Source organism: Phodopus roborovskii, unplaced genomic scaffold (assembly GCF_943737965.1).
Source record: "Phodopus roborovskii unplaced genomic scaffold, PHOROB, whole genome shotgun sequence".
NCBI classification, from domain to species: Eukaryota; Metazoa; Chordata; class Mammalia; order Rodentia; family Cricetidae; genus Phodopus; species Phodopus roborovskii.
In genome coordinates, this window is record NW_026126540.1 from 22,930,158 (window position 1) to 22,948,684 (window position 18,527).

The following is an 18,527-nucleotide window of genomic DNA, read 5'->3' on the forward strand; positions in this document are numbered from 1 at the left end:
GGATGAATGGATGGAGGAAGAAAATGTGGAAAAGCAAAGAGAGAGAGAGAGAGAGAGAGAGAGAGAGAGAGAGAGAGAGAGAGAGAGAGAGAGAAGAGAGAGAGAGTCACAGAAAAAGGCAACTTAGGAATTTGAAGGGCAATTTGCAACGTAATAAGTGTGGAGCAGGATCCAGGCAAAGATTCTCTCAAGCCTGGGAGACAGAGAGAGATTAAGTTTTCACATCTGTATGGCTGAGAAGAGGGTTGATTTAGTAAATTGAGGGCCTCACCTTCAGCCGTCTAGCGCCGCTGAATTTAGGGGAGACCAGTGACACCCAAAACTTGCAGGCCCATTTAACCTCTTGGAACTGTGCCCCTGAATACGCAGTGAAGACATCTCGTGGGTAGGGCCAGGCGCGGGAGGGCCGCCCAGAGTCTTCAGCTTGTATTGGTCCTAAGAGCAGACTGCATCAGAGCTTTATACCTGGGAGTACTCAGACCCGCAACTGCCATGCGTGCACGGCCCATGCTGTGAGGAAGGAGTTGGCTTGGCCTGAAGGCCTACAGCCTGAGGGCGCTAGTTTGCAACCCCCTAAAGTCTATATCCTGTGCCCACTCCAGCATTCGCCCTTGCACTTGCAAAGGCCTGGGATGCCTGCAAAAATACGAGTCTGTGTCAAGCGCAGTCTGAGACTGAGACCATGTGTCTGAACTCGAGAAAAGCTGACTAGGTCCCTGTCATTTTTGCACATTGGCGCTGCCAGCCAGAGTTCCTGCTGGGTCTGATGGCGGCAGCGGCGGGGTGGAGGGCTGGGTAAGAACCCCGTATTTCTGTATCCAAGGCAGGGACCGCAAAACTGTTACCCTGGTCTTGCCCTGCTCATGATTTCTCTGTCCAGGCACCGAGGTAACTGTATCTTTGGTTCCCATGGCAACACATCGACGCCCTCCAGGAAGATGGCAACGATGAAACTCCAACGCTGGACCAAAAGACTCAACCCACAGCTCCTCCCACAGTTCTTAGTCCGCTTTCTCTTCCACACATAAACATCTTTTTACCTGCTAAAGATCAACGTTTAGGGTCAGGAGCTTAACTCATACACCGGTAATGCGGTATTTTCTGACACTGCCTTGAATAAAGAGGTTAATAACTCAAAATCTTCTTTGCCCGCCCCCACTCTCTTTAACCCTGTGCCTTCAGCAGAGCCACAGAATTATCACAAACTGCGAGGGTCAGAGTCGTGTAATATATTCCATTCCTTTAGAGAGAGGAACCGGTCTGACCTAGGTGTGCAGGGAGACAGGAAAGGCTTGGCCATCCCCAGCATCTTGGTGCCTGTCCCTCAAAACCCCCCGCCGCATAATGTTCACACGCTGCCGCAGCCGGGTCGGGCTAATCAGCACAACATCCACCTATCGATCGCTGGCTCCACGCCAGGCAGGCGGGCACCTAGCCAGAGGAGCCTGCAGGGCACTAGGGAGGGCAGAGCGCAGGTACCGGGTGTTCTCTTCCTTGCTTCCACCTAGGGCACAGTTCAGAAAGAAGGACCTTTCGGGGTTAGGGGGTGTCAGTCTTATCTGAGCGAGAAAGCGACAATATTGGACTAAGGGCTGAAGGAGCCCTCTCTCCTGGAGCCCCACCCCCTTCTTATAAAAGCTCAGAACAAAGAGGCCGCTGGGGAAGAAGGCTTTGATCTGACCCCACCTTCCCAGTTCTAGGCCAGGCACCGCCCAGAGTGCCCTTGGGGAGGGGGAGGGCCTCAAACCTCCCTGCGACGCGCAGGCATTCTGAAACCCAGGTGCTTTTCGGTTTCCCCTGGGTTTTACCCCAGCACCGGGAGTAGGCACTGCTAGAGTGGGTAGTCAGCAGCATCTGCCACCTAGCACAGGAAGATGGTTGGGGAGGTGTGAGAGGGTGCCAAGCTCCACAGCTGCTGCTGGCACCTACCCCAAACTGCCCAGAAGGGTGCCCACTGATGTCTGGCATGGATGGCCTGGGCACAGCTGGCATGGAGGTCAGGCCAAGTCAAGCTAAGAGCTGAGGCCCCAGGGAGTTCAGGTGTCAAGGAAGAAGCCAGAAGGGAGGGTAACACAAAGATGGGTGGTTTTTAACATAAGTTTATTATTCGTGTGTGTGTGTGTGTGTGTGTGCATTTTCATGTGGCATGTTCATTGGCATGCCATGTGGCATGTTCAAAGGATAACTTCCAGGAATCTGTTCTCTCTTTTCCCTTTCCACCATGTGGGTTTCAAGGACTGATCTCTGGTGCTCAAGACTCTGTGGCAAGTGCTTTAACTTGCTGAACCTTCTCCATTTTTTTTTTTTTTTTTGGGACAGGGTCTAGTCTCTGTCTCTAGGCTGACTTCCTGCTCATGGCCCTGGCCCCAACCCCCACCCCCACCCCCAGGTGCTGGGATTACAAGTGTGAGCTACCATGCCCCATAAGAATGGGTGATTTATTGAAGGTTTGGTCCAAACACTTACAAAAATACAAACCAGCATGAAATTCAACCTCATGGCAAATCCGTCTTCACAGAAGACAAGTGAATGGCCCCCTGAGAGGGCAACAATTGCCCCTGGGAAGAGTCCTGGAGGGCACAGATGACAAGGCTTCTCCTTTGCTCTTGGCCAGGAACCCACCTGTTCCCAGGTCTTTGGCTTTGACCCCCAGTGGCTCAGGGATTTGATCCCACCAAATCCCCATCTTCTGGGGGGGGGGGAGGAGACAGACCATCAAAGCAGCTATACTCCAGGGCGTCCTGGACCGTCTGCTGTTCCCCCACAGTTCCTCTTCAGCCTGTGGTGAGGGACAGTCACCTACAAGGATCACCTCAGATCCTGACTTTCCACATCAAAGCTTCATCGAGTCTGCCTGGCGTAACATCACCAGTATGGTGGCAGGAATCCCTTCAACAGAGGAGCCTGGGGAGGGCTCTGGTTCCTTGGGGTGACAGGGAAGGTGTACTTGGCTCACAGAACTCGAAGGAGACGAAGTATGGGGAGCAGCAGCAGCAGCAAGAGAGACAGGGGGCTGGGAGCATGCTCTCCCCGCCACCCAGATGCGCCACTTTCTCCAGGGCTCCCAACAGGATGGGCTGACTCGGACCCTGTGAGGGAGGAGGAGGGGAACTGCCAGGTCTGCCTGCTTCCTCAGCAGCCTCCTCCCTGCCCTTCTCATTCTGTTTGCATTCTCTAGGGTCTCCCAGAGCAGCCATTATTGCCTTACCATGACCACCCTCATCCTTCCCAAACCCTAAGCCCAAGTCTTCCCAATCAATAGTCTTCAAGTCCAATTAAGGCTTTGAAGGATCTTGCCCCTTGGGAACCCCATTCTCTGTGCCCAGCTTTGAAAAGGGTGTGGTGGAAGCTCCCATGGGGATGACTTATGGGAGAGGAGGCTGTGCTTGACACCTAGCCTGGACCCCTTCGGTCTGATGTTCGGTTTTCCCCACTCCTCCCCCACCTCCCCAGGGCCTGGACTGGCTGCAAGGGCTGCTGCTTGTGAGGCCCTGGCCCACTTACTGCTTTCCTTGCAGCAGACAGACACCTGGAGTCTCAAGCACTGGCCAGAACTCTCCGGGGTTGGCACCGCTGATGGGAAATTGGGAGGAAGACGTTAGCAAAGAAAACCATCCCTTGGAGTCCAAGCCTTCTTGGCTTACCTTCCTTTGGGAGTCACACCAAGTACCGGCCCATCCATGCCTCTCACACCTCCCTAGTCCTCCTTGCTGGCTTCCTCACTCTCTTCTCCGCACAGGCACAACCCAACCAAACCCCCGAGCCTTAGGAGCCACAGCTCCTTTCCCCACAGCCTTTCCTTCCTTCCTCTGACACAAAGCAAAGGCAGAGAGCCCGTTCTTCCCCCCACTCCTCCCAGGAGGCATGTAGTATCCCTGCTCACTCACAGATGTAGTAGTAAGTCTCTCCAGGCAAGAACTCGAAGCCCAGGGAGAAGGGTGTGAAGCGCTGAATCTTTTCTGAGAATCGAACAGGGCCAAAAGGGGCAAAAGGCAGCGAGCACTTCCATCGCTGGAAGGCATTTGCCCCCTCTGCCTTGCAGGCCTCATAGCCTGACCAGTCCACCATGTATAAAGCAAAGGTTTCAGGTCCCTCTGGGGGGCCTGGGCTTTCATAATGTGGGCAAAAGATGTCTAGGTAATCGTTGAGGCCCAGCTCCACCACAGCATCCCCTCGAAGCAGCCTGTGGGTACAAGGGAGTGTGAATTGATGGGTTATAGTATTGCACAATCGGGACAGGTATGGGGTCTGAGCCAGCCTCTCTCATACCCACATGCGTTTCCAAGAACGACCCACCCCTTTTCAATTTTTTTTCTCCCCTTTTTTGGTAGCTGGGACAGAATCTAAGGCCCACATGCTAAGTGCTCTACCACTGGGCTAGCCTTTTAACTTTTTCTTTTGGAACAGGGTCTTGCTAAGTTGCCCAGGCTGGCCCTGAACTCACTCCTAAGTAGCCGAGGTTACGGCCCGTGCCAACTCCTAGACTGAATACCTCCCTGAGAGGCAGTGTATAGGTAATAAATGCGATAAGTCAGTTTTAGAGAGGAGGTTCTAGGGCTGTAGTGCCCAGCCCCGAAGGCTTCCCTCTCCTCCCTATCTTTCAGGACACAGTCTGGGCAGCCCATTGCCCCACAGGGGCCTGGCCTACCATCTGTGCATGGTAAATGCTAAGAGGGCGAGTGCTGCCAGGAGGCCAAGGCCGAGGCAGGGCGCAGATGCATGCCCACAGGGCAGTTTGGGAGATGAAGTGGGAACTCAGGGTCTTCAGCACCATACACCAAACAGGCATGGTAAACAGAGTGAGTGAACAGCAGAGGAGGCAGAGGCAGGTGGATCTCTGTGAGTTTGAGGCCAGCCTGGTCCAGGGCAACCAGAGAAACCCTGTCTCAAAAAAAAAAAAAAAAAAAAGAAAGAAAGAAAAAAACAAAACAAAACAGAGAATGAGTATGTAGGGCTCCTTCTTTTGAAGAATCACATTGTGTAGCCTAAACTGGCCTTGAACTTATGACCCTCCTGTCTCATCTCAGCCTTTATCATCATCATTACTGTTTTTAGTTACGTGTGTATGGTTCTGTGCATGTGAGCCAGCACAGGTGCAGGAGGAAGCCAGAGGTGGTGGCTGCTCTGGGGCTGGAATTAGGGAGTTGTGAGCCCCATGTGCCATCTCGAGACTGGGATTACAGGCGTGTGCTACCACACACAGTCCAGCTTCCTTTTTTGACCAGACAAGTAAATGCTAGGTATAAAAGAGAATCCCACCACCACCACATACACGCAATGGAGTTCCTCTTCCTTGTCTGTCAGAAGCAGCCTGGGGGAATTAGTACAGGAAAGAAGGGCTGGGACAGGCCTTCTCCAACACCACGCACATAGTAAAGCATTTAGAAAAGGCCTCTAACGTCCTTCAGGGGGTAGCCAAGAACCACCTGCTGTAGGAACTCTTGATTAGAAGGATTCCCGGGCTTGGCCCAGATCACTAGAAGACAAGCTGAGGGAAGATAGCATCTTTGTATGTTTCATTACACTGGGTGTGGAAAAGCACCCCTACAAAGCCAGAGCTTGTATATTTGGTGAATGAACCAGTAACTCAAGAGCTGGGGGCTGAGGCACTGGTCTGGAACTGAGATAGAAGCCCAGAGTTCAGGATAACAATAGTTCTAATCATCCAGTCCTGGTATTGGAAAGACTATCTCAGGCCTGCCCTCCTGGGGGTCTTTGGCCTCCCACAGGGCTGTGTCTCCGCCTCTCAAATTGGCAATGCCCAGCAAATCAGCACTAGTCTTGACACACAGTATGTGCTTATCAAACGTTAGTGAATAAATGAACAGAGCCACAGATTGTCTGAAGCAGAAAATCAGAAAGGAAAACAGATGGGAAGGCAGAAAGGCAGGGAGAAATGGAAGGCAGGATGCAAACAGCAAAAAAAAAAAAAAAAAAAAAAAAAAACCGAGGTTCAAAGGCAGCCAGCTCAGCAGAGAGGAAGAAATACGAATTTAAATCTATCTGTACAGCTGCACTGCTTTTCACAAGCCTGACCTCAGTCAGTCCGCTTGCTTCCCAGGGTACTAGGTATTATTAGCCCATTTTGTAGATGACATAACTGAGGTTAGCAAGGTCAAATGACTGGCCCACAGGTGAATCAGCTGGAGGGGCAAGGCTAGGATTGGACAGAAATAAAATCAAGATAGAAGCTGAGATATCAAACGAATTCAGAGGCCGAGGAGACCTGAGAACCAGAGAGGAACTCAGGCTCTTTCACTAGGGTAAAGACCCCTCCCAAGTTCTCAGCGGTCCGCCCTAGCTCCTGCCCGCCGGAGGTTGGGGCTCCAGGAAAGGGGGGCGGGGCCCGGAATGCCGGCCCAGGGCCCCCAGCTCCCAGCTTTCAGACTCTACCCGACCACCCTCAGGACTAGGGTCCTCCGCCCGCCCCCCAACACGTTCGGGCGGGGGGACCCCGGGCACGCCTCGCCCCTCCCCCGCCGGCTCAAACAAAGGAGCCCCGGCGCGCGGCTGGGCAGGGCTCAGACAGCGCCTTGCAAAAGGCGAGTGGCGAGCGCGCGCACAGCTTAGGGGCGCGCGGGCCCAGCTTGGCGCTCGCCTGGTTCGGCCGGGCTACCTGGGGTTAGTGGAGTTCCAGTAGACAGGGTGGCGGAGGCTGTAGCACCCCCGCAGGCGCGAGCCGAGCAGCGCGGCCCAGAGGACAGTCCGCAGCAGGGGCAGCAGCCGCATCGCCCCTGGGCTCCAGTCTGGTCTGGCCCGGCTGGTCCCGGCCCGCTTCTCTGTCCCGGCGAGAAAGGTACAAAAGTGGAGGGGGGGGGGGTACGGAAAGGAGGTGGGATGTGGAGACTCTTAGACCACACCCCTGGATAACTTTCCACCAATGAAAACTCGTCTCCGCCTCTCCACCCAGGGCCAACTCCTGTTAACCCTTTGTGCGTTCCTGTGCGCTCCAGGTTAGTCAAAGCTTCCTTTGTGTCTCACTGTGCTGAGAGTGGACCTATTCCACTAAGGAGTTTTTTTTTGTTTTGAAGTCTTTGGTTTCGGTTTGTGTGTGTGTGTGTGTGTGTGTGTGTGTGTGTGTGTGTGTGTGTTGTGAGAGTTGTCAACAGGCGGAGGTTCACTTCTGCCCCTTTCCACCTTATTCTTTTGAGACAGGGTCTCTCACTGAACCGGGAGCTCGCTCATTGGCTAGGCTTGCAGTCCTGTAAGCTTGAGGCTGGGGGATCCTCCTGTTTCTTGCTCCACCCCGCCCCCTCCCACACGAGGGGTTGGGTAACAGAAGCAAACCACTACACCTGTGGGCTTTTTACATGGCGTGCCGGGGATCTTAATTCAGGTAAGCACTTTACCAAGGCTGAGTCCTCTCTCCAATCCCTGCTTTCAGACTCTATCCGATCACCCTCAGGACTAGGGTCCTCCGCCCGTCCCCCAACACGTCATGTTTTGTTTGAAACAGGGTCTTAACTCTAAAGCCTGGCTAGCCCGGGACTTATATTGTAACCCAAGAAGTCCTCAAATGGTAATAATCCTTCTGCCCCATTCTCCCTAGTGCTGGGATTACAGCCATGCACTCATGTACTATCACCTAAGAGGGCTGGGCTTTGTTCAGATCTTTTGTGTTTGCATTTGTTCAAGGTATAAAGCCTTGTTGAACGCCTGGGAGCCAGAGCTGATCTGCATAAGCAATTCCATGCACAGTCTCAGGTACTGGGAGAATCCAGGGTTCCAGCCAGCTTGAGCTACACAAGATAGTTCACATGGGTGCGCGTGCTCACACACGTGTACATACACACACACACACACACATACACACACACGGCCAACACCTGAAACCCCAGGTATTTTTTGGAGGCTGAAGCAGAATTACCTTCCATGCATTGCTCTTTTCTTTGGACATCCAGAGAATGCTGCAAGAGCAAGGCATGAAGTGCCTCTGTGGACACCCCCATTTCCATCAGCCTTAGGTGTCATACTGGGTGACCACTTTGCAATAGAGCCTGCCCCTTATCTGCACACACCTTCTCTCTCCCAGGAGGCCTCAGTCCTGAGGACCAAGTGATGAGGTAGTAGCAATCTGTACAAAGCACAAAGCACCTTTGTTCTAGAGCCTTCAGGTGGGGGTAGGGAGGTGGAGGGAGGAGGCAGGTGTGAAGCCTTGGAATCCAAGCATCTGCTGCCCTGCTCCACCCAGGCTCAGGGCTCTGAGAAAGCCAGTTAGATCCATTTTCCCAGCCACTGGACAGAGGGTGGGGATGCAGGTCTGACAACTTAGGTCATGTGTCTATAGCTGTGGGGGTAGGGGGGGCTGGAGAGGACTGAACAGCATTGGCAGAGAACTTGGAAACTAAAGGCCATCCATCCGAGACTGGGCAGAAGAAAGCTACAGGTATCCTCAGTGGCAAATTCTAGTTGACCCTTTCTGGGATGTCATCCTCCCCAACAGGCCCTGGTCTGACCCAGCAGCGTCTCCTAGTGGCCTGATCTGGAAACAGCAGAACTACCCAGCTTCCAGGAGCCACATTCCAAGATCTTCCAGGAGCCACATTCCAAGACCTCACATTTATTACAAAAGAGCAGAGACAGGCTGTAGGCTCTCCACCACCTACTCCAACCCCAGCCCCTCCCCAACAGTCAGGTGCCTGGTGGTGGGTGGCTCCTTAGGGCTGGACACTGCATTGTCTAGGCTCCTTCCTGGTCCTCTGGTCATTGGAGTTGACAGAGATTTCGCTTCTTTAAGCCTTAAGTCTGGGCAGGAGGCAGTCACACCTCCAGAGATGTCAGAGGTAGAGCGAGGATACTCCTGGGGGTGGTGGGGCTGGCCTGGAGTTTACAAAGTCGGGGGGAAAAAAGTCACAACTCTCCCCCCAGGCGCCTCACCGGCAGTAAGACACCCACTGATCCCCAGCAACACCCTCACCCACCTGGAGGGCAGCACCAGCTGCAGGCTTCCTTCTCCTGGGCCCGGCAGGTCACCTGATGGGTGCCTGCCCTGTGGGTTGGCGGGCAGTGGCTTTCTTGGGGGCGGGGGTTTGGAAGGCCCCTGAGACTGAGGAAGAAGGCCAAGTGGGAGGGTGCCACGGTTCCCACCCCCAGTGGAAGGGGTTCAAGGAGCAGTGCTAATTGTCACCTTTGTCTCCAAACAAACCTGTCACTCCCTAAGGTACCTTTGGGTTACATGCCCTCAGGCATAGAGAGGGAGGCATCTTGCCATTGCCACCACAGCTCTGGGTGGGAGAGGCAATGCCCTGCTTTCCCCTCACTGTTACCTTTGGGTGCCTCACCACAGGGTCAGCGGGCAGTGGGCGAGTGGGGGGATTGGATCGGTCAGCCAGCTCAGCCTGAACAAAGAGAGGAGCGGTGGTTCTGACAGCGCAGTCGAAGGTGGTGAGCATGCAGAGGCTCCCCAGGGTCAGCATGCAAAGTCAGCCAGGGGGTCAAGGGAAACAGGGAGCATGCGCAGGGGGCTTTGGGTGCTTGCCAACAGACAGGAGCCTCAGAGAAGGAAGATGGAGATCAATCATGAAGTCCCTGGATGGCTGTAGTCCTACTATTGACCACCAGGTGGTGGTAGAGACCACGGCTGGAGTCTCACCCTTTGCTGTGTCTGGGATTTTGAAGGCTGAGGGGGGCACCCTGGTCTCCTAATGAAGAACACCGCTGGGGGGAAGCAGGGGTGAGAACTGGGATTGGGCACCTAGCCTCCCACCTGTCCTGAGCCAGGGCGAGGCCCAGCCCAGATTTACCTGGAGTTTCTTGGGCACAGGGTTAGGTGGCAGCGGCCTGGAGGGGGGCACCGGAAAGATGCACGCACTAGCTGGCTGAGAGGGCGGGAGGAGCAGATAGGCAGAGTGGGCAGGAGAAACAGACAGATGTGGGCAGAAAGGGGTTAGTGTTCAGACATGGGCAGCAGGGGCCCAGAGGCAGTGGGCAGTTACTCAGCTGCATGCAGGGGAGTGGCATGCAGACTGGCTCCGTACACACCCTCCTGGCATCCTAGGCGGAGGGCAGAGGCACTCTGCATCCTTTCACACATGGCATCCTGGGCCTTGTCAGATCTTAGCACACAGAAGGCCCTTTTGCACACCACCCCATTATTCCATGGCACTGGTTGCTGATAGGTAAGGATAGAAGCACCTCAAAGCTACCAACTTGGCTTGAAAGAGCTCAGCAGGAGACTGGCCAGGCAATCTTGCTGTACTCTGGCTGTTTCTCTGCCTGCTGCTGGTCCTGACTCCTTGGGCTGACTGAACACTCCAAGTCTTTTTTAGTCCTGAAACTTTAGTGCCACCTCTAGGCCTGAGGTAGGTACCAAGTAATGTGGAATCTCTCTGCTCGGGCATCCAGAGCTTACCTTAGTGCCTGGCATCTGCTGTGCCCTCTGTGGAGGTCCTGGCCGTTCAGGAGGATTTGGTTGGGCTGCCCTGAGTATTAAGAAAGACAAAGAGAGAATGGGACTAGCCATCCACCTGCTGATCTGGGAGAACTTAACCCTTTAGCCCATGGAGGGTGTGGTTTAGGCCAGGGGTGTGGCTGAACAGCCTGGAAGAAGGCTACCTTTCCCCGGCTTTGGGGTCCTGAGTGAAGTGGCCCTAGCACCTGGGGGATACCTGTGAGTGAAGTTAAGGGATACAAGTAGACATGGTAAGTAGGTGTATAGGAGTGGTGGTCAGGAAGTCCAGGGTCTGAGAGTTTGGGATTTAGATGTAGGGGGTAAAGACTGCATGGCTTGGGCCTTTAGACGAAGGGGCTTCAGAACTGTCCTTCAGCAGGGAAGGGATGTTCATACCTATATTGGCAGCTGGATCCCTTGAGCTGGCAGAGTCGCTGATGCAGGTGGGCACGGTGCCAGTAGCTGGCACCAAGGAGGACTAGGACCAGTAACAGCAGGAGGCTGAGGAGCAGGCCCGTGGTCAGGGAGCTGGTTGCTATGGAAAGAAGTCAGTGCTGAGGATGGGTATGGCGAAGGACCGAAAGAGGAGCAGGGACGGGGAACAGGTGAAATGCTCAGAGACCAAAGGTAGTGTCAGGAGTCACAGAATCAAGGAACTGGAGGTGGAGGGGTCAGGAAGAGGACCAAAGAGAAAGGTGATGGGTGGAGCCATTCCACCCGCCCCAGTGCCCTGGGCCCATCTCACTACCTCTGAGCTGAGTCACGCAGTCAGGAGGTGCCCAGCCCTCCTCACAGTGGCAGTGCCTGCTGCTGTCACAGACCTAGAGGTACAGAGCAATCAGCAAAGGTATCTGTAAGATGGGACCATCTCCCTGTAGTGCACCACCATCACCAGCCTTTATCAAGCTTTTCAAGAGCTTAGACTTCTCAGACTGCCGGGAATGCTGTGGCTAATGGGTAGATAGACAGTCCTGAAGAAAAGGAAGTCTTTATCCATGCCAGGGGAAATGACAGCAAACTAATGCCTTTAGCATGTTGGTCACTAGTTAGCAGCTTTCACACCCATTTCATGCCCTCCAGGACATGGGTATCATTAGTATTCCACTTGAACCAGGAAAACTTCAGAAAGGTTAATCACATGCCCCAGGAAGTGGCGAAGACTGAAGCCAAGGTATATCTGCTTCCCGAGCTCCTTTTTCCTTCAGCAGGCTCCCTCCCCGCTTCATCTCCTCCACAGCAGCTCACCCCATGGCCATGGCATTTGCTTCGACATTCTTGTGCTCCCAGGAGATCCACGGGCTGGCAGCGATGGTCAATGCACACCTGCTCCATAGGGAGAAGAGCAGAAATTGCATTCTCATAGAGCCTTCTGGGGACTGGGCCTGCAAGGCTATGGGACTACCCTTTACAGACGTGAAACTGTAGCTGGGTGGGAAAACAAGACTGTTTGAGCTGAAGGAAGCATCTGCTCTCCTGTGGAGCCCGTGTCTTTCACAACTGGTGAGTGAAGCCTGGGCATGGCTTGCTGTATTTCAGGTATTCCTTCCCACCTGGTCTCAACCACCCAGGCTACTCACCAGGCCAGGGCCACAGGCAGTGCCAGGTAGAGCCAGGAGGGGCTGGGCCACATCATTGCCCAGGTCCAGGTGCACCCAGCTGCAGTTCAGCCACATCCCATTGGCTTGCAGGACCTCTGAGAGCAGCTCTTGGACTGAGCCCAGCAGAGGCTGGCTCCTACCCCTTTGGCACTGTAGTTGTCCACATGTGGCATCTCTAAGGGGAGGGAGGGAGGCAGGCAGGGTTGGTAGAAGCAGTACCAAGTTTCCCACAAACACAGACGGAGCTTGTTTTCTCCACTTACCTAGAAGTGCAGGGAACGTAACTACCATTGGGCCTGCGCCCACAGCTCCCAAAGGCATTACCCCGAGTGTTGGCTGTTTGGAGGCACAGCGGTGCAGCAGGTTGGGCCCCAGGTCCCCAAAGTGACTGGCACTGCTGGACATAGGAGGCACAGCGTCCATGCACACACACAGCCTGTCCACTAGCACAAGGCTCGCCATCCCCCAGCCTGAGGTCAGGGGGGCACTGGGAACTATTTCCTGGGCAGAACTCCGGCAAGTCACAATCATCTCTGCGAGGGCGGCATTGCCAGCCAGCTGGGTGCAACTGTGGAGGGTGGTGAACATCAAAGTAGGTACTGGGCAAATTCAGCCAGGAGCTCAGGGTCACAGAGATCCTGTCACCTGGCAGATGAACTCTGGGGTGGCCAGTCTGAGGTCTAAGCCCACCTTGCAGTTTTGGCAACAGGGTCCATCAGATGCACACTGTGCTCCTGGCCTCAGCTGGCAGGTAAAGTAGTCACAGCAAGGGTCAGTGCATTCCTGCAGGCAAGGGTCAGATTGAGCTGGGCCTCAGAGGAGCACCGGTGCTCAAGCCCTCCCATCCTCCCAGGGAGCAAACCCACTGTGTGTCAAAGCCACACAGTAAATGAGAACCAGAGAAGATAGAAAGGTCCCCTCAGAGCCAGAAAGTTACTCAGGAGACGTAGAAAGGGCTGAATAATTGGGATGAGAGCATAGGTGGGTGTGGGCAAGGCTTTGGGGTCAGGGGCTCACATCGGGGAAGCCACAGTCACACTGCTCGCCAGGGTCCACAAACATATTTCCACACCGAGGGGACGTAGAGGCCAGGCTGGGCAGCCGTTCAAAGAGGCAGCTGCCCATCCCGTCTAGAAGGGCTTTTTCCAGGGCCTGTCGGCTGCAGTTGCTGAAGTTCAAACCTGGTAGGAAACTGAGGAAATGGCAGAGGGTTGGGCTAGAAGCTCTCCTGACTTGCCTTACCCTCATGTATCCTAACCCATCCCATGCTCCACCTCCCCATCCCCAAGTTACTCACTCTGTGGAGGCCTCCATGATGCAGCTCTTGGCTGGGGCTGGACCTGGACAGGGACAACTGCTCCCAGGTGAATCATGGTCTAGACCCAGGCTGTGGCCCAACTCATGGGCGATTGAGGAGGCAACTCCTAAGATGCTTGTGGAGTGGTCCTATCATTGGGGAGAGAGATATCCCAGGTCCAACCCCAGCCTAGACTCAACAAAATGGACAGCTGACCCTGACTTTCCTGGAAACTGTCTTCTTCCTTACTGGATTCTAAAGGAGGTGAATATAAGCCTGACTAATAGGAAATCTTAAGTTCTAGCTCAACTCTGCACCCCCCACAACACACTGAATAACCCCAGGATATCACCTCTGACTTTGGGCCTCAGGTTCCCCCAGAAATACAAAGATATCATACATGACAACTCTGTATACGATGATGAACTGGCCACACACAAGTTCCCTGACAAATAATGGCTACTTCATGGACTCTACCCTCCTTCTGCACAGTTCTGAGGCTGGTGAAGTTTGGAGGAAACTTTCAGTGAACACAGGAGAAGTGTGACCGTAACTTACCATATTCACACCTCCTGAGAAGTCAGGGGAACAGATGGAGTTCTGAATGGCCATGCCCACCATGGGCCCAGAGAAGGAAGAGCCACTGTGGGACAGAGGTGAAAGATCAGGATCTAAAGCCATTGCCAGAGCTAGCTCCAGGTCCCAGTAGCTGAGTTTGGGGTCCTTACATCACCAGCTGGGCACTATCGTGGGGCAGTCGAGGCAGCAGGTCTGTCCGGCGCCAGTGGAGGAAGTTGTCTAGCAGGGCAGCTGGGTTGGAGCTCATCTCTATCTGGTCACGCTGGGTCCACGCCTCTAGGCCCACAAGTGCTACCCGGACATTCAAGGGCTGGAAGAACTGAAAGACTTGAGGCTCAGAAGAGGGGCTGGGCCTGCAGCTAGGGGGCCGAGGGGCTCCTCCCCAGCCCCCACTCACTGTGTCCAGCAGGAGGGCCACCTCTAGTGTTCGGTTCAGCAGCTGTTGTAAGTCGGGGTACCTTCTGACCTGGGGGTCAAGAGGGCTTACCTTGAATATGGTAGGAAAATGGGGTGGGGTGAACAGGAGAGGGGCTAGGGGGTCAGTACACTCACCTCTGAATTATCAGCCACAATCACCAGCTCAACAATTTTGGTCTCTGTTACAACATCCCTCTTAAGCTGTGGATAAGAAGCGGGTGTCTCAGGCAAATCCCCCTCAGGACCATGGCCTCAGGCAGCACCAGCTGTGTGCATGCCCACTTTGCATAGTCAGAGAGTGAAGACCTCATAGGAAGAGGCCTGCCCACAGTAGACTAAAACCAGAAGAAGCTGGTAATAGGACCCCACCGTTTCACTCCCAACTCTGCTTCTTCTAATTAAAAACAAAAACCAGGCTTTAGGTTTTCTGAGACAGTGTCTTGTACAGCTCATGCTGGCTGTGAACACAGTATCCTTCTACCTGTACTTCCCAAACAACTGCTGGATAGAGCTGTGTATCAGCGAACCTGGCTTCTTTCAATGTTCAGAAATACTAAGGCCAGGCATAATAGTGCATGCCTTTAATCCCAGCACTTGAGAGACAGAGGCAGATGGATCTCTGTGAGGTTAAGGCCAGCCTGGTTCCCAGCCATCCAGGACTACACAGTGAAACCTTGTCTAAAAAAAACCTTGTCTAAAAAAAAAAAAAAAAAAAAAAAAAAAAAAAAGCAACTAAATAATAGTGGACACTATCATGCTATCAAATACACTATTCTAAGCACAGTTCTAAGCACTTGACATATTATCAGTTGACCTTCATTTTCACACTGTAATATAATTTCCACTTTTGTAAATTAAGAAATATGTTTGTACTGCTGTCTAGTAGGAAGTTTCCACTCAAGTGAATGCTCTCTGCAATGGGCTTACAATATAGGGGAGATATTTGAGGTGAACCCTGCTTCTGAATCTTACATATACTATTTACTAATGTATGGCCTCAGGCAAGCTATCTAACCACTCTGTTTCTTCATTTGAAAATAGAGCTCTTGGCAGTATCTGCCTTCTTGGGTTGCTAGAAAGAGCAAATGAAGGAGCTGCTGTCGCTTTGAACTGGGCTCTGAGTGGGCCCAGCGCTACGTCCATGCCTCCTCACCCTGTGAATGCGGTGCTGTTCCAGAAGACGGTCTGGTCCATCCTGAGTGGGCACAGATGCATGCCAACTTGGGGCACAGGTGTGGCCTGGCAGGGGGAGGTCTTGGATCCGAGAAACAATGAGAGGACCCTGAAGGTCTCCAGGTCCCAGCTCCAGTGTGTAGCTTCTCTCTGGGGACAGGACCACCAAACCCCTAAGGCAAAAGACAGGGAATCAGAGAACATTTCAGGTCCCTGCCTATGTACCCTCTCCTCTGATAAGGAACCCATCCACAGTACCTGACCCCGGAGCAGATACAGAGGGAGACCCAAGCACCAGGACGGCCCCTCACTCCTCCTCGGTAGCAACAGTTCTCCTACAGCAGGGAAGCCACATTAGCTAGCACCAGCTCACAGGAAGACCAGAGAATGGTGGAGTCCAGCTTGCTAGCAAAGTGTCCCCCACTTCCTCCAGGACTGCCCCTCCCATCATCCTTCCCTCCTTTGCCCAGGCCCTGACTTACCAGAGTGTGTCCCTCACTGACTACCCGAGTGCCATCAGGCTGGTACCACACCAGAGTTGGGCTGCCAGGGACTAGATCTCTGTAACAAAAGGAAGGCAGTATCTGAACCACTTCATACTATATTGCAGTGACAAGCTAGTGAGGTGGGCGAGGCTGTTGGGGACCAAGTAATGCCACCAAACTCCTCGCTCCTCTGAGATCACAGGGTCTAAAGGTTGGGCTGCTGTCCAGCCTCTCTGTGTTCCAATATAATTTTTGAGATATATGACTAAACTCAGGCATGTTAATTTAATTTCTCTGGGCTTTAACTTCTTCATATGTTAAATAAGGATAGCTATATAATAGTATCTACCTTATAGGATTGTTATGAAGGAGTCCATGAGGGTAGATACTTAGTACCTGGTGCATGATAAAGGTATGTAAATTGTCTTCTAGAGAGTATTCACGTCTGCCACCTTACCTATTCTGTAGAAGCTCCAAGACATGACTCTCACTCTCCAGCTCCAATTTGATCCTCAGGGCCTCAGGTAGACCAGTCTGTGGATACCAGAGGCATGTCACCTCCACTAGCCCTGCCCACAGCTCCTACCTTTTATAACTGGAAAACCTCAGGCTCTCAGGAGACTACCAATGATTAGGTCACTGGTTGGGGGATCCCAAGGGAGGGACCAGGAAGCCCTGCCTGCACTGGGGCATTGTTCTAGGGGCTTGTGTGGGGAGGTCAAGGAAGGCATCTAAGCCACCCCTTCTCGGCTTCCTGCCCAGAGAGGAAGTACCATGAAGGACCCGGCACGGGCCCCAGCCCTTCCTCTGACTCAGCTGCAGAATGTGTGCGTGTGTCTGTCTGTCTGTCTGTCTGTCTCTTTCTGAATCTCTCCCCACTGAGGAAACAAACAGCATGAGATGAAAGGAGGCGGCTTAGAGTCTCTCTCCCAGTGGGCATGGATGGGCTGACTGGGGCCAAGGCAGACAGATGTATCTGTAGAGGGGAAAGGGGCTAAGTGTAGCCAGGTGCTGAGAGAAAGCAGCTGGGCCCTGATGGACCTATTTCAAGGTCTGTTCACTGGCTGTATAGCCAAACTTTGGCTTCAAGATAATGTGAAGTGTGAAAAAATATTATTAGCAGGCTGGAACTTACCTGAAGCACTTCTGTTAGGCTAACTGTGGGGCTGTCCTGAACGACCTGCCTCTCCAAGGAGCCACTCAGGGTCCTCTCTGGTTTGGCTTGCTGCTCCTCCTCAGAGCCTCCTGCAGGGTCCCAGAATATCCTAAGAAATTGCTGAGGAAACCCTTGGCAAAACTGGGATGTCCGGTGTCCTCAGACCCACCAACTCCCAGCACATCAAGGCCTATCAGTGACTTAAGGGCTCCTGCACTGCATGCTGGGGTTTAAAGGATAATACTGGAAATCCCATCTCATCCACAAGTCTCTAAAGAAAATTCAGCTTAGCAAGTTTGCACCCCCTCCTTGTCTTCCTCTGGCCAATCCCAGATTCTCGCTGGAACCCTCCCTGTTCCCATCCCTTCTCAATCACACCTCCCACCCAATCAGGAATGGGCTTTCTTAGGACTGGGAGAAGCCTTGTGGCCTGGTGCCCACTTGCCCTTCCTTTCCCTCACAGAAAAGATGCTGGGAACGCCCATTTCTGGGTGAGCAGTGCAAATACTCCGACCTCCCTAAACAGCCTTGATGCCCAGTCAGGCGCACCCAACAGCCTCCGCTTCCTCCGCCAGCACCCCCCCAACAATGGCCCTCTCCCCTCCGGACACTCCACCCCCGCCTACCCTCTCGGCCCCCAGCCCAAGACAGCAGCGGGAAGTGAAAGTTCCAAGGAGGAGTTGGTGTCCCAGCCTCTTTCCTGGCAAATGCTCCCTCCCCTGGCTCCTCCAGGGCCCCTCCCGCTCCGCCAGGCTTCTGGTGGCCACCGCACTTGGTGAGCGGTGTTGGCCGCCCAGATGTGGAATGAACGGCTGGAAATAATCCCTTTCACTAAAAGCCCACGAGCCGTGCCTATTCCGGGCACTGCATAGAGTGGAACTGTCAGCTAGGCCCTAGAGAGACGAAGACGTCAGTCCCGAAAACCGACTCTTCCATGATTCTGAGCGGCGCTGGGCAGGCCCCTGAGTGCCGGAGCCTGAGAGTGTCCGCAGGGATAACTCAGGACTTCTGGACAGGGACGCCAGCATCCTCTTCCTCCCTTCTCCATCCCCTCGCCAAATCACGAGCCCTAGGCCTTGGTCATCAAACCAGGCAGGCTGGGTCCCGGTTAGGCTCCAGCAGACCCTAGCATCCCAATGTCTCCGGGTTTCCTGGTACTTCTCCCCGGTTAGCCCCTGGACCCACCCCCGCCTGGGAACTCACCTATTTTTGGGAGCGGCGGGGAGGGCCGAGGGCTGCCCGCGCCCAGGAGTCCCAGGGCCCAGAGCAGCGCCAGCCGCATAGCCGCGGAGCTCCAGGCCGGGCGAGGGCGGCAGGTGCGGGGCCACGCGTGGAGGAGCAGCCGCCGCCGCGTCGGACACAAGCTCCGCACAGCGCAGCCCCTAGGCCCCGCCCCGCCCGCCCGAGGCCCCGCCCCCGCCGCCGCCCCCGC

At 54.1% G+C, this 18,527-nt stretch overlaps 2 protein-coding genes across 3 annotated transcripts; both read right to left on the reverse strand.

Annotated features, from left to right (window-relative positions):
* Positions 1-2,702: 2,702 nt before the first annotated feature.
* Positions 2,703-6,816, reverse strand: Efna4 (ephrin A4). The gene is made up of 4 exons (XM_051199512.1): positions 6,617-6,816; positions 3,888-4,183; positions 3,505-3,573; positions 2,703-3,089 (listed from the first exon to the last, which is right to left on the reverse strand). Exons 1-4 carry the CDS (start codon positions 6,727-6,729, stop codon positions 2,953-2,955), a joined length of 615 nt encoding a protein of 204 aa, XP_051055469.1. The 5' UTR covers positions 6,730-6,816; the 3' UTR covers positions 2,703-2,952.
* Positions 6,817-8,530: 1,714 nt separating this feature from the next.
* Positions 8,531-18,487, reverse strand: Adam15 (ADAM metallopeptidase domain 15). 2 transcript variants are annotated; one of them, XM_051199517.1, is made up of 22 exons: positions 18,299-18,487; positions 17,075-17,184; positions 16,397-16,473; positions 15,937-16,015; positions 15,713-15,789; positions 15,435-15,627; positions 14,417-14,482; positions 14,262-14,330; positions 14,014-14,183; positions 13,844-13,928; positions 13,286-13,434; positions 13,006-13,180; positions 12,679-12,771; positions 12,252-12,556; positions 11,968-12,163; positions 11,636-11,713; positions 11,139-11,211; positions 10,787-10,925; positions 10,352-10,421; positions 9,744-9,818; positions 8,922-9,046; positions 8,531-8,820 (listed from the first exon to the last, which is right to left on the reverse strand). In XM_051199517.1, exons 1-22 carry the CDS (start codon positions 18,375-18,377, stop codon positions 8,778-8,780), a joined length of 2,526 nt encoding a protein of 841 aa, XP_051055474.1. In that variant the 5' UTR covers positions 18,378-18,487; the 3' UTR covers positions 8,531-8,777. The 2 variants fall into 2 exon arrangements, with proteins under 2 accessions (XP_051055474.1, XP_051055475.1); XM_051199518.1 differs by lacking the exon at positions 9,744-9,818.
* Positions 18,488-18,527: the final 40 nt, after the last annotated feature.

What these genes read in the sequence shown, in the direction of transcription:
- Efna4 (XM_051199512.1), bottom strand. Translation starts at nt 6,729, where the DNA reads ATGCGGCTGCTGCCCCTGCTGCGGACTGTCCTCTGGGCCGCGCTGCTC. An exon ending in AGAGACTTACTACTACATCT is followed by an intron (nt 3,574 to 3,887) that starts GTGAGTGAGCAG and finishes ATTTCCCATCAG; the next exon opens with CGGTGCCAACCCCGGAGAGT. An exon ending in TGTCTGCTGCAAGGAAAGCA is followed by an intron (nt 3,090 to 3,504) that starts GTAAGTGGGCCA and finishes CCTCCCTCACAG; the next exon opens with GGTCCGAGTCAGCCCATCCT.
- Adam15 (XM_051199517.1), bottom strand. Translation starts at nt 18,377, where the DNA reads ATGCGGCTGGCGCTGCTCTGGGCCCTGGGACTCCTGGGCGCGGGCAGC. An exon ending in AACAGCACCGCATTCACAGG is followed by an intron (nt 14,483 to 15,434) that starts GTGAGGAGGCAT and finishes TCTTATCCACAG; the next exon opens with CTTAAGAGGGATGTTGTAAC. An exon ending in CAGCTGGTGCTGCCCTCCAG is followed by an intron (nt 8,821 to 8,921) that starts GTGGGTGAGGGT and finishes TGTAAACTCCAG; the next exon opens with GCCAGCCCCACCACCCCCAG.